General features: G+C 41.1%; 1 protein-coding gene across 3 annotated transcripts in view; it reads right to left on the reverse strand.

Moving 5' to 3' along the window:
* Window positions 1–343: 343 nt before the first annotated feature.
* Window positions 344–14,729, reverse strand: part of sbf2 (SET binding factor 2) — a 97,218-nt gene continuing 82,832 nt past the window's right edge. For 2 of the 3 annotated variants that reach the window (XM_055036494.1, XM_055036492.1), the window contains exons 30-42: window positions 13,410–13,484; window positions 12,187–12,365; window positions 11,423–11,599; window positions 10,988–11,089; window positions 7,964–8,149; window positions 6,773–6,899; window positions 5,282–5,409; window positions 4,294–4,518; window positions 4,105–4,212; window positions 3,815–4,005; window positions 3,185–3,272; window positions 2,977–3,108; window positions 344–1,554 (exon numbers count right to left, since the gene is read on the reverse strand). In XM_055036494.1, coding sequence (XP_054892469.1) covers window positions 1,456–1,554; window positions 2,977–3,108; window positions 3,185–3,272; window positions 3,815–4,005; window positions 4,105–4,212; window positions 4,294–4,518; window positions 5,282–5,409; window positions 6,773–6,899; window positions 7,964–8,149; window positions 10,988–11,089; window positions 11,423–11,599; window positions 12,187–12,365; window positions 13,410–13,484 — 1,817 coding nt within the window. In that variant the 3' untranslated portion in view covers window positions 344–1,455. The remainder of the gene's footprint in view (window positions 1,555–2,976; window positions 3,109–3,184; window positions 3,273–3,814; window positions 4,006–4,104; window positions 4,213–4,293; window positions 4,519–5,281; window positions 5,410–6,772; window positions 6,900–7,963; window positions 8,150–10,987; window positions 11,090–11,422; window positions 11,600–12,186; window positions 12,366–13,409; window positions 13,485–14,729) is intronic. The other variant, XM_055036493.1, reaches the window with a different exon arrangement.

Below are 14,729 nucleotides of genomic sequence, written 5' to 3' on the forward strand. Positions count from 1 at the left end.
TCTTCAGAAATGTTCCAGTTGTTTTTGTGACACACTTATAAATTCCAACCGCTAAAGGTGCTCTACGCATAAACTCAATTTCTCACAGACCAGGGAGCACCGAGACATGGAAAGCCCCCGAACTGACAGCGTGGACGCCGTCGGCTCTACTGAAGAAATTTAGAAATAGCCTCAGGAATGTTACAAAATGGAATAAAATAAAACCCAAAAGCTTAAAATTCTGTAGGCAAACGTCAAAACCCTTGAAAAGTCTTCTACAGGCTGATCAGGCCCAAACGAGACCCAAATTCTACCGTCGATCTAAGAGTTCGAAGGAAGAAGCACTCTAAATATCGAAAAAGGCTCAAGTATGTTCGCTTTATTTGCAAAAAACTTAGTGTCGTCACAACACGGTACAAAGAAGAAGTAAAAACAAAACACCTGACATCTTTGAATTGCTTCATGTGCTTATTCCTGTAAAGACATAGGGCAGATAATCAGAAAACTGCACAAAAGATTGATTAAAAAGCCCTTAAGAGAGACAGAGCCTGCCTGGAGAACGTCAGCAACAACATAAGGTCATTTTCATTCACAACATTTTCACCACAAATAGGGAACATTCAGGGAGTTTCATCAGTAAAAACGCGAAAGGAACAAACACGTCAGAATTAAATTTAGAAAAGCAAATCCTGCTCAGAGAAGCCAGGACATAAAATAAAATGCGATAAAAGTATTTACAGAAAAGCAAATGACACTTGCACTGTAAGACATCGAATAAAAAATAATTTACACTGCATCAGATGTCAAAGTTAAGAAAGAAGTTAAAACATTCAACAGAATAGCAAAACGTACTTAAATAAAAAAAAAAAAAACACCTTTTGAAACCTCTGTGCAAATTCTTTTCATTTAATCCATCATGATCACATGTAATTAATGCCTGAAGCCTGGCTGTTTGCATCTGTTAGAGAGTCAATATTTAGTAAAGAGTGCATTGCTTTAGAGATAAGTGCAAACAAATTGCTTCTTTTTTTTTAAAGTTGTGCATTAAAATCAGAGTTTTTGGCGGTTTATACTTTAAGCAGCGATAACCTTTTTCCTTGTAGTAAAATATCTGATAGAAATTTTTTTACAAGCTACTTTCTATATGCTTCTAAATTTAAAATTGAACCCACAGTTTTAATGGCCAGTGATATAGCTATAGATATATATATTTTTTTTAAAATGTAACATTTCCTTTGTAGCACAAGTCTTTAAAAACGGCAGCTTATGTTTGCTTTGCTCCCCGATCAGAGGGAGCGGCGAGCCGAGGCGATGCGCTCCGCCTGCAGGGGGAGAAGCAGGAAGTTGATCCTCCACCGTCAGGCACTTTATTCACTGTGGTCCCCAAATTAAAGACACTTGGCATGCCGAAGCGAGCTGCTCTCAGCCACGCAACTCCTCCTCTGACGAGGGCGATATGTCATTAAAGCTCAGCGTTCAGGCGTCGGATACGCAGCTCTGGATCTTATCCATCCACACCTGAGCGCTGGGCGCGTCGGAAGCACAGAAGTTGTAGACCCTCTTGTTGGTTTTCAGCTAAAGGGCCATCAGGTAAGAAAAAAAAAGTAAAATAAAAAAATGAAAACAAAAATATATATGTATTGTATTGAAGATGAGGCTAGTGCAAACTTTTCTAATTCAAAATGTTTAAATATAAAATATTGAAGCGTTTATCCATGGAAAAACACTTCCACATCCTGATTCTTCTTTGTTATCTACATCCAAAACAAGACGATCAGATGATGAAGTTACATGATTACTAAGCGATCCAAATGTTTTCTAAGAAGTAAAGTTCTGTGACGTAGAGAGTTTGCCTAAGAGGCATGTTTGTTTCTGATCACATTAGTGCAGCAGTGATAGTAAAAAGCCTCTTTTCAGGAACCTAAAGTGTGACGTATCTGCTTATGTTTCCTCAGCTGGTGTTCTGCTGAGCAGAATGATTCAACTCTCTTTTCTGCTGCTTTTAATGAACAGAAAATTAATATTAAATATTCTAGGATGAGACAAATTGCCAATGTGAAGTTATAAATCTCCCAACCAAAGACCTTAGAAAAGGGTTTGATGATTCATCTCTTCATCACCTACAAACCATCCAAAATGCAGCAGCTGGTTCTGGCTTCCTGTTTATTTCAGGGTGGATTTTGAGATTTCATTTACTTACTTTCAAAAATTTGAAAGACTTAGCTTTATCATATGATTATCTCTGTGATTTTCTGAATATATACTAAGAGCGTAAGAGTAAGAATGCTGAGTTCAACCAACCAGTTCCTCTTTGATGTTCCCAGATCCAAGCTAAAATTCAGAAGTGATTGAACTTTTGCCATTTGAGCTCCTAGCTTTATTTCCTGTGCCATGTAAATAAATTGACATTGGTATTTAGGCTCTGCGACGCTTGAGTTCAAGGAATCGTTTGATATCTGACACGTCACTGTCAGATTTAAGCCTGTCACAATAAACTCTTAATGAATTAATCAATTAGTCGTGTGATCAATTTATTTTGCATATTTAAAATATTTTCCACTTCTAATGTGGAGAGTTCTGTGTAAAATTAAGGTTTACTAGAAGTTCAAAAGGCAAATTTTCATTATTATGCCGTTATCAATATATTAATTGAAAATGGTCTTGAAAACAACAATCCCATCTTTTGTCACAATAATGAGATCATTTTTCAACCAGCTCTTGTCAGATGAGACAAATTCTGAGCTTATTAGCCGCTGTGACAAAAAGTATGTTACAGCTGATCCTTTCAGAAGCTAAGGACACTATCATCAGGCATGGTGGTGGTTACATCATGCTGTGGGCTGTTTCATTACAAGTGGCATTTGTGCGTTGCATGAAAAGGAAAGAAACTACATAAAAATTCTTCAACTTCATCACAAATCATTTAAAACCAGACTGAACGTCCAAACGTCAAATCAAAGCGTTTCGAGTCGTTTCCAGACATCAGCATGTACTCACGTCAAAGAAAGCCTTCTCACTGATGTGTTTGGGGGCTCCTATGGTGGGCGCGGCCGGCGTCACAGACTCCACGTCGCACAGTTCGACGTGGCCCCTGCAGTTCGTGTCCTCGCCGGTGTCATAGTATCTGAGCTATGAAGGCATCAGAATTAACCTGCTGCTCCGCGTTCGGTCGGAGCGTCGGTGCAACGGGAAGCCGCTCGCTCACCTGGTGTTTGGTGACGTCCAGCACAAACCAGCGAGGTTTCCAGGCTTTCAGCAGAGCCCCGCGTTTGTAAAGGATCCCCTCATAAGACCTGGAGAAGGACGAGAGCCAGTCCGTCAGTCTTTACTTCCTGGGACAACAAACCCTGAGTAAACAACTTTCTGTTTTTTTACTTTTGCACTGTTTCATTTGCACAATGAGGAAAAATCTGAGACTTTTTTGAGCCCCATTAATAGAAAGAAATAAGGAACAGAATTTCAGCAGTGATGATGTTAGGTTTCTGAATCACTTCATCTTTGTAAAGTCATCTGTCAGAACGTCATTTGGAATTTGAAAAATGAGGAGCAGATGCAAAAACCATCAGAAAAAAAAAAATGGACATAAAGTGGATTTTAATGACTGTTTGTTCAGCCCAGAAGAAAATATCCCAACATCGGAGCCAAGAGACTGTACTTTAACCTCTCTGTAATTGTAAAATCACACACCCAGATTTTAAGCGAAAGTACACACAATTCTCACAGAGATGACACGGAGCATACCAAATGGCTGAATCATCTTCCAAATCTGGACCGGCCCCTGAATCAGATGTGTTCCTTCTCGTTAGTCTCGGAGCTCAGGAAGTTCACGACCCACCTGTTCTCCTCGTTCTTGGGGGTGAACTGGTTGTAAAGTGTTGCAGCGCGGCGGTTGATCCCGTTGGCCGTGGCCATGCTGGGGTCGTCGCTCAGGCCGCTGTCTGGCAGGTGCAGCATGGAGCGGCGCTGGAAGGCCTGCAGGCTGGACGTGGGAATGAGGCCTGAGAGGGACAGCGACTGCTTTCGGAGCTGCAAAGAAACGCACGCGTACGTTACAGGTTTTAGGAAATGGCGTCTGGTTTGTAGTTTTGCCGAATAAGACGAAGCGTCTCTTCCTAAAAGACGCACGTTTCCTTCCTGCTTGAGATCTTCCAGGATGCTCAGACGGACTCTCTCCAGAGTCGTCTGCCATTTCTCAGGACCCTGGTTCAGCTCTCCCTCCAGCCTCTCGATGTCCTGCAGAACCAAGCAAATTACCAAAGCGTCAAGAAAGCAGCCTATAAGCTGAAACCTGAACCTTCGGCTGCAGACGCTTACAGTGAGAAGTTTGGTGATGGCGTCCGGCTGGGCACTGCTCACGTTGCTGTAACACGGCCAAACTATCCTCCTCTTGCTGTTTGCGTTGGCGTCTGCCTCCTCCGTGCTCTCTGACCTCACCGCCATCATCCTCCAGTCATAGCACGGTCCAGTCGACAGAGTCTCCTCTGTGAAGAAGTCCCATTTAATCAGGCTGGGGATGCTGACGAACGGCTTCAGGATCACCTGCACAACAAGAGCCGGGTCGGTTACTCTATAGAGTCCAACCTGATGCTGTCTGTTTAAGCCCAGCAGGGAATCATCTAGAGTGGCATCCGGGTGTTAAATCACACTTGAAGCAGAAGCTTCAGTAAAAGTCTGACAACAGGCTTGAAGAGGAGCAGATATGTTTCATCACACTCAATCGGTTTTGTTTAAAGTTACAGTTCCTGTTTAAGTTTAATGAAATTAGCAGAGCTGAGATTACAGACCCATTAGGAGGATGTGGGTTATTTTATGTGGGTGAACATAAAATAATCCTTAACTGCAAAGATTATACCCAGTTATGAGAATGTGATAAATGAATCCCCACACAGGTACTGGCTTCTGTCAGATATCTATATATTTATAAATCATTTTGATGTAGTCACATGGTTTACACCAGTAAATATGAAAATAATGAGCAGGTAGGTTTACTGAGAAGTTCTGAGCAACATTTTAAAACTTTGCTCACGTTAGTTTTGAATTACACAAAAAAAAAAGAAGAAAAAAAGTAAAATAAAGCATTTTACAATGTGGCAATGACTTTTATTCACTGCTTAATTGCACTTCGAATAGCTGCAATTTGAGCGTTTGTTGATTTAACTCAATACTGTCAATTAAATTAGACGCACGTGGTTCATTTAACTGAACTGGAACCGGGATTGTTGGTGAAGCCGAAATGTTTTCCGCTTATTTTACCATCGCTAGTTTCTGCCGCGAAGGAGCGACAGGAAGCGGAGAGACTCACTTCGCTCTCCGAGGGGCTGTACAGGTAGTTGAAGAAGATGGGACTCCTCCGGTGCATCCTGTTGATACAATCCCAGATGCAGATGCCTCGACGGCCCTGTTTATTCACTTTGTCCTCAAACAGCAACCCTGTGTAAAGCAAAAGCAGGTGGAGCAGATGAATGCACCAACCCGTGTGTCTGCTGGAGAGCGTTTCAGCTGACGCAAGACAACAAACAGGTTGCCATAAAAGCTGGAGAAAAGCAATCAGTACACTGGTTTGCAAAAATGGGGATGCCCTTTCAAGTGGGAGTAAATAAAAGAACCACCAGTGATGCCACAAAAACACACAAAACAAGCCATTAAAGTTCATAGAATGAACTGATAAAAAGTCGATAGTGTTTTCAAATTCAATGCATCTAATCAACCTTTTATATTAATCAAAATATTTGTGCACCTTGGTTTTATACATTACCCTTGTGTTGAAATGAAGGAATGTGTTTGACTCCAACACAATGTTTATAGATCTGTTGTTGGAAATGATGAGGAATCGAAACGTTATTTGTAGTTTTGTTTTTCTTTTCATTTTCCATCCCACAGAAAAGTGATCCAAACTCTTTTTTTTTTGCTAAATTTTATGTTTATCTTTATTCGAAGTAATAAAAATAGGAATAAAATTGTGATTCTTTAAAAATGACCACATATTTCTGAGAGTACATATTTATCTACAATTTTATGAGGTGTCCTTTTCAAAAAGCCCTGTGACATTTGCGGCGCTCAAGTTTTATTGGCTGGCCAGAGAGCGGAAATGGCTCTTTAGGCTGTAGATGTTGCAGCCCACTGGTTTCAGGCCGATGCGCTGTTTTAGATTTCCGCTCCACTTACCAATTTGCATGTCAACTAAAACAACATACCATGGTCTCATCCTACCACATTCTTCCAAAGGAAAACAGTGACCAGTGCTATTGTTTTAAAACTTAATTCAGCTTTTCCACAGCCATCTCCCCGACCTTTCTCCCGTTGCCTGCCCTGTTTATTTGCTGATATAAATAAGCGGTATAAAACACCTCTAGATTATCCTTCCACTCTGCATTGATGAACCGATTTGTGTTAATCTGTCACATAAGACCACAAGAAAATACATTAAAGTTTCCCATGAAAAAATAATGGGAAAGGTTAATAGGGTGTGAATACTTTGCAAAGCTGTGACAGTAACGAAACATGTGGCCTCCAGACTATTTTCATGTTTTCAACTCACTAAGATTGTTTCTTTTTTGATTCTAGTGGCCTTTGTTTGAAAGTGGTTCAACAGGAAACAGGATAATGAGAGAGGGGGAAGACATGCAGCAAATGTCACCAGGCCGGGAATCGAACCCGCCACGAGGACTGAGGCCTCAATATGTGGGTTGTGCTTTGCTCCCGCGCGACCACAGCACCTTGAGATTGTTTCTGGGTGTCAAAGTATAATAAATTATTTTCCCACATCCCTGGTTTAAACTTTAATGACACTGACCGTGCTCCAAGCGCTCATAGTCTGAGTCCAACAGGAAGTTCTTGAAGCGGTTGGAGTTGTGGTGGTAGGCCAGAAACTTTAGATAATATTGATTAAACTCAAACTCCATGGGATGTTGGTCCAGAATCTGCAAGGACATTGAACAAAAAAAAAAAAAAAACAGAGAAGAAAAGATTAAGACAGCTAGAGGCCGGGAGGGAAAGTCCTTGAGTCTCTTTCCATGTGTGGGACAGCTGAGATGCCTCTTTGTGAGTCGGCTTCACGTCTCTCCAGCGTGTAAACGAGAAACAGGAAGGAGCATCTCCTGTCCCCTCAGAGGTCAGTGATATCACCACCAGCAGACACGGCCCAGACTGGACTGTGGCTCTATTGTTCCCATCCAGAAGTGTGAGGTGGCCAACAAGATCGCTGAATATTTGAGGCCACCTGGGTCTGCTGGCAAAAACAACAGCTGTTTTGGAGATGAGGCACTTCTATTTTCAGCTCTTGTCCGAATCTCTTCTCCCTTCCCCGGTTTATAACTCTCCAGACCCCAGAAACGCCGCCAATCCATCCCGTTTGCCAAGCCTACACTTTCAAAAGACAAATGCAGAAACTATGTGTTGATGTAAGTGTATGGGAGTGGGTCTGTGAGACCTCAGGAGACACACACAAACCCCCCACAGCATTCTTCTAATTTTGCATTTCTGAGAGGACAGAGTTTTCTGGTCCTCAGCTGTGGGGATTCATTCTTAAATCTGCGCCTCTCCCTCCTCCTCCCTCTCATCCGCCCCCACAATGCTTGAACAACACCCAAGTTCTCCCCTCTTCCTTTCTTCAATCCCCAAAACTGCAATCTTCCACATGCGGCTTTAAACAAAAAGCGAACACTGAAACACGCGAGAACAGACAGTTCAACTCTGATCCGCGAGGTTGCGAAGCATCTAGGTAGCAGCCTCTCTGCGCACGCTTAGGTGCAATAAACTCTAACACATCCAGCTCTGAGAGGTGCCCAGCTACACAAACATCTAATTAATAACAGCTGAAATGCTCAACTTGTCTACTTAGTTTTGAGGAATCTCATGAGCTCACAAGCAAGTCATGAATGAAGTTAAGAGTCAAGGAGGGAAAGCTGAAGAGAGGCACGTAGCAGAGGAGGAGATGCTGGAAGGTCTCATTCCAGCATCTGCGGTAGAGAGGCGTGAAGCTCACCTGGTGCACGCAGTCCAGGAACTGCAGGAAGATGGGAGTGAAGCCGCTGCCCTGGCTGCTGGGACTCAGATTGCTCCGCTGGCTGAATTTGTGGCCAAAGGAGAGCCACTCTTTCTCCAGGAGCACCTGGAAACCTTCCAGGGTTCGATAGAAGGGATCGCTCAGCAGCTGGATCAACGAAACAACCTGAGAAGAGAAACAACAGATAAAAATTACAACAAAGACCAGAGCATTCGTCAGATCCAGCATTATCAAGGTAAATACCATCACACCTGCATAATACTGTTTCTGGTTCTCATTAGAAATGCAAAGTCAAATCGACCCTGAGTCAGGAAAGACTAGCGGAAATGTACAAATCTCATCTTTTTCCTTTCAGTGAAAGCCTTTGGCTGCTACCAGATCAGGCCCACACCATCATCACTGATGAAAAAAAGAAAACTTAAAAGCTACCAGTTAAACATTAAGTCAGATTGAGCACAGAGTTGTAAAACGTTAATTGAACATGTATGTGGTTTATTTAGGGTGTGAGAGCATAGAGAGTTTAACTATAAGCAGATAACAGGAAGGCTAAATGAAGCAGAGACAAGTTGCAAAATTTTATGTTAGAGTTGCCAACTTCTGTATTTCGTGCAACATGTTGGATTTGGAGCTTTTGGCTTTTAGAAATCTAGGAATTAAGACAAGGATCAAGTTGTTAACTCTGCCATTTATGCAGACATATTTAAAAAAGTGTATTGCAATATAGTAAATGTGAGGAAGTTGAGCAGATTTTAAGGATCATCAAGCCGTTGTCTTAAAATCGAATGGGTCAATTTTGATGTGATCCCGGTTTGAATAGTGCATGAGCATTGGGAACAAGTGTGTGAAAATCAGTTAATTTAGAGGCCAGTTCATTAGAACTGGGTAGTTTGCAGTTTTACATGAGCCGTTTAATGTTATTAAATCACTGCTGAGAAATTTGATTTATAAATTCTCTAGCAGTGGAAAAAAAAATCCCTGAAATAGAAAAAAATACAACTTAGAAATATTTGAATCTCTTTTTCTTTTTTTTTGTTTGCAATTTCTAAAGACATGAGAAAAAGAACATTTGGTCGAACTTAAAATGTATATTTTAGCTACCAGCTAGTTTCGCTAAAACCCTAAACTGCAAACGCAAATGAAATGAACTGACCACCATAGAACATGCAGATCTGACTTCTGATCCTGAGAGCAAGAAAATCAGAGCATTCCTTTATGCTGATGTTGCAGTAAATGCAATGCACAATGTATATATTATAGCAATGAAGTAACTGAATTTTCCACAATAATTTTCACTCCCTGTTGCCAGAGATAGTTTCAAAAACAATCTCTAAATGATATATGCTTTATGCAACATTGCTATTCAGAAATATATAAAGGTCATTAGTGCATTTTTGTAATTTGCATGGACAGGCAAAGTCCTGATAACTATCAAAAATCACCCTTCATCGCTGGAATAATCAAATAGACTGAAAGCTGTTTTATAATATTTAAGCAGCATCTGTGATGTATCAACTTGCTGAACCGCACCCGCAGCTCTCAGCAAACCTAACACCAGATCAGAGGTGATCAGAGGTGCTTAAACCCACTCAAGAGCTACTATCATGCAATCTTTAGATGCATCCATTACTAACACCAATGAAATTAATAGCTTGTTTCCAGGCGTCTGCAAAGCTGAATGACACGCTGAGGAGGGGATTCAGCCATTTGATTCAGGTGTGTTGGAAAAGGGTTGCAGTTTAAAGCAAAGTAGCTCTTGATGACTAAATATGGGGACCTCTGGCTCTTCTTGACAATCAGCTTAAAAAATGAAAAACAAAAGCTAATTTCTCAATATTTATTATCAAAACCACTGAGGCACACTTGCCCAATTTTTACTAAACAACTATTAAGAACTACTTGTCTGTACATGCTGTGTTTTCCCGCTACCCTGCCCGCGTCCTCTTAGCTAATGAGCCCTGACGTGTCGAATGAGCAAGAAACAAAAGTTTGGGTTTTCCTTTGTGAGGTTTACAAGAAGACCCTGCCCTAAGTGGTGGAAAAAAAATCCCGAGAGCTTTGGCAACTAAATGAAGCCTCTGAAGAAGTGTGATGAGCAGTGTGTAAGAAAAAAAAAAGAAAAAAAAGAAGCAAAGACAGTTTTGTATCCTGTCTGCTGGGTGCCTATGAATTGAAGCAGGGAGAGCCAAAGCATATGGATCCCATTTGTTAGTGCCGGGGCCGAGCTGGACCTGGCCTGCTGGAGTCGGCGGCCCATGGAGAAAAATGCTCAGGGCCGAACACGTGCCGCACATGAGGGAACCTCAGAGCAGCAGCTTGGGGCCTTACAAGCCTCATAAACATATCAGGAGACTTACATGAGCGCAGGTCACCATGGAAAACATGAGCTCAGAAAACAAATAAAAAATGCTAAGATACTGACAACAGATCAGCACTTAGACATGTTTACATACCTACAAAATCAGAACCATGAGCCCAGAAACCAAGATTAGATTTATGACTGATTCAGTGAAGCAAGATTGAAATATAGAGTTTATTATCATATCTGGATATCAGAGACGCAGCCGATCAGAGGATGAGCGGGAAGAGGAGAAACGGCATATTTATGAATCACACATAGCTGTCTCTGAGGTGCAGTGTGAAGGTACTTGTTTTTGCTTTCAATCTCTATAAACTACTCAGAAACAAAGTATGACACGACAGGATTCCTCAGCATGGCTGCACAAACTAAACTCTCCACACGTAAAACAATCAGTAGGATCCGAAATGATTCAAAGAGGCATTTAAACCAAAGACATTTTTGCACAACACACTTGCAGCACTAATCAAATCACACGAATCCTCACTGTAATGTGGACTGCACATGGAAACTGGGTGTCTCACTTGAGATCTTAATCAGCAGAGATCTGCCAAAAATCTTTGTGGATCAACTGATCTCACCCTCTGCCTCTCATCTGTATGCGTTTATTTGTGTCGCTCAGGAAGGCATTAATGCAGTTCTCTCACTTGTGTGGTGATGTCCCAGCCGTCCTCCAGGCTGAGCAGGATGGACGAGCCGCTGTCCAGAAGCTCCACCAGAGACAGGGCCAGCTGCAGGACCTTGTGAAGCTGGGAGACATTGACATATGTGCATGTGAGCAAATATGGACATACTGCCATGTTTGGTCTAGGAGAAAGGGACTTATTCAGTGCTGCTAGATTCCCACAGATTGTGTTGTGTGCCAAGCGTAAGGCTGCAGGGGGCCAATCAGATAACTAGCATGCTCTCAGCCCTTCTTTAAGAATGTGTTTCCTTTGGGAAAATGGCTTCAGACTGGATTTATTCACATAATTTATCCATGATGTGAATCTGCTATACAGGATGACCCTTTCATTCCCACATAACTTTCAGTCGGACTCCCAAGTGAATATCCTGTTGTAGATGTGTCGGCTGTTAGTCACCTGCAGCATCCACTCAGATTCCTCCAGGGCTTTGAGGAAGGAGTCTTCCGAGTCGGACAAGGGGGCGCTGGGGGCGCAGGCCCTCAGCAGCTTCTTAAATGCAGCTTTCACCTGACGTGCGTCTGCAAACTCCACCGGCACCAGTTCGCAGTTCAGAGAGGAGTCCAGTTTGAGCCCCTGTGTTGTGTTCACAATCAAAGGCAAGAACATGATCAATTTAAATGCTATGGATTTGTCACTGTGGTATGAAGGAGACCTCAGTTTCATTATCTGAATTTGTCATTTGATGGTAATTTGGCCAGCAACAGCTTATTTGGTTTAAAGTGACAAGAGGTCCTAAAACAGCCCGTTTTGAAAGATCAAAATAGGCAGAACTCAGCGGACTAAAATTTCACTTTCTAAGAATAATTTTTGCAATAAAATGTAATGAACATGTTTTGTATAGCCCACAGACCTAAACTAAATGTTCAAGGAAGCACAATAGATCATCTTTAAATGTTTTGCATGCTGGGCTACGTAACACTCTGCCATATCTTTCAGACAAACATTAACAGAAACATACATGTCAAATCGCAAGGAAGAAATATGATTCCTATAGATCACAACACCAATGTGACCGCTGCAACCTAAACAGCAAGATTAAATATTTGAGCCTGTGTTCACGGTTCATATAAAAGGAGATTTTAGGTCAAAACAGTAAGAATGAGCTACAAATATTTGTGAAAAATAAAACTTATTGAAGCTTCTGGTTTTCTCTTTCTGACCCTGAGATGTGACTTTTCTCCAAAGATGTAAAAGGCGGCTCGATGCTTTCGTAGTTGAGCTTGCAGGCTGCTGCTTCCTGCAGGGGGCGCCAGGTCCTTCCCTGCCAGTCTGGTGCCCACGTCGCCCTGCGACGGATGCTGAGAGAGTCTGCCGCTTGAACGCAGACTGGCCCACATGCCTGCAAAAAAAATTAAAAAATAAGTCACATACATTCGCACACATGCAGGAGCCGGCTTGTCTGAATGACACTAATGTACACATGCTGTCAAATACACTACGACTGAATAATGAATAACGTATGGCATGCAGACTGCATTCACATGCACAGCCGTTCAATTTGGATTATATAAACACCTTAATGTTCTGTGTCTGCCAGCAAAGCAGTTGCTTGTGTGGATCTGAGATATTAGAAGCAGAAGTTGCTGGAATTCTTAGCGAGTCAACAAGTCTACGAACCAATTTCTACGATAGCCAGCATGCCATAACGTCCAAACATCGTAAATCACCATTGAGAGAAGTGATTCCCCTCCCCCCCACAACAATTACTTTCAGTCCTTTTGAATTTCATTCATTTTTCCAAATGCTTTAAAGCATACAAGTTTTATAGGAGTTTTTAGTCATTTAAACTAAAGTCCCTTCAAAATATGCTGAAGTTTATTTTGAAACATATCGAATTTTATAAGCTCTCTGTGAAACTTTTCATAGCTACAATCAGTTAACTATTTACATTTGAAGCCAGACCTGATGACAGGATTAAGATGACTCGGTTATAAACAGAAAAACACTGGTGTCACACATACAGCAAATATATCTGCAGGGTTTTTATTCCCTGGCATGCACCTTTCTTGCTTAGTTGACGTGTCTTCTCTGAACTGCAGGATTTTTATTACATTTGAGTTTTGTTTCATGACAAATGGCTTCCTCTCCTTGTCGTTTTGGACCCGGCTCACAGCTGACCACAGCAATGCTGAGCCAAGACATGAACAACAGAAAAGACCACATGAAAACAGCCACTATTGCTTGTGAAAAACCACAGCTCCCAGAGGAGTAGCCGCGAAGTCAGCCATGATTAGTAGGTTGTTACGCAAAGGTCTAAGCAAGAGCTGAGCAGCAGAATGAGCCATGTTATTTGACCTGGTTAGTGAGCATTTGTGTAGATTAGAGAAAGGCTGAGGATCTACAGATGTGTTAGACAGGAGGGGCAGCAATAGTTTCACTATACCTTGATTGTCGATTCTTTCCTTAGTAGCAGGTTTTTGGTTTGAGTGAGAGAATAGTTTTTCTCTGTACTCAAGCACTGGGTGGTTGTTGGGTACAGGAGAGAGGATGGGGCAAATTAATGTCACCATACCAACCAATCCTACAACCTCACACACGCAAACAAACAATAGACTGGGCTATATGTAGCGACAAATCAAAATTACTTTGTTTTAATGACTGGGGGAATGATTGTCATACAGCAACATGCATGAATAAATTTTCCATGTTATGATTGGTGGAGTCAAAAGAAAAAAAAAAGACCAGATTTAGGTTTATTTTGTGCATAGAAGATGTGACGTGTTGGTTCGTAAGAGCAGTGAATGGTGGCATCCTGGGCGAGCTAATCACACACCCAGCTAATCACACACTTGGGTGTGTGATTAGCTTTAATCACCATTAAGGGCTTTAATCACCATTAAAGCCCTTTCTGCAAAAAGAGCATTTTTTTAATATTGTCACAATTTTTGCCAAAAGTGATTCTTTTGTGCCTAAATCATCTTTTAGCAAAAAAGAAGTATTTAATTTTGTTTGCCAAAATCACTTTTGGCAAAAAAAAACTGAATGGGATGAATGTATGGACAAATATTAGCATGAAAAAAAATAATCAAAAGACCTTCTACATACACTGTATGCAGCATTTGATGTTAATTCAAGCTAAATATTTTGTCTGCGGTCAAAATCACTTTAAGCCACTATAAAAGACAGCATGATTACAAGTTTTAAACTTTCTTTAAAATTAGATTTAAAAAAATCAAATTGACATGGAAAAATCACAGTCATAGTTCTGGTGCCACAGAAAATCTCATGTTAAAAACACCTGCGTATCTTTTTATACAGTGAATGAAAACATCTTGAAAAAAATTTAGAAATAGAAAAAAAAAAAAAACACAAACAATGTTTTACGATTCTTGTCTTAAGAATTATTAAGGTCTAAATAGGTCGATCAATTGCAGCCCAGACTCGAAAAACAAAGTTGCCATTTTTTTTTTTTTTTTTTACTGAATCATAAGTCATTACTCAAATATAAATTCAGGCACCAGCACCAGTGTTTAGGATTATTACACTTCATACTGTGCAGTCCACAGGGAGGCGCCTGTTAACTAGACATGTAATTAAGCAAGTGAAAACTCTAATATGATTTTTGGGTGTCATCGCGCCCCTCTCCCTGTTGCTACCGCAAGTAAAAATGGTTTTGCAAAAGATTTCAGATATTTTCATAAAGACAGCGTGACAAATGCTTCTGATTTTGCAACTAAGCAAAGAAAACAATTTTAAAACTGAA

The sequence above is a fragment of the Poeciliopsis prolifica genome, unplaced genomic scaffold (genome assembly GCF_027474105.1).
Source record: "Poeciliopsis prolifica strain line A6 unplaced genomic scaffold, Auburn_PproV2 SCAFFOLD011, whole genome shotgun sequence".
NCBI lineage: Eukaryota > Metazoa > Chordata > Actinopteri > Cyprinodontiformes > Poeciliidae > Poeciliopsis > Poeciliopsis prolifica.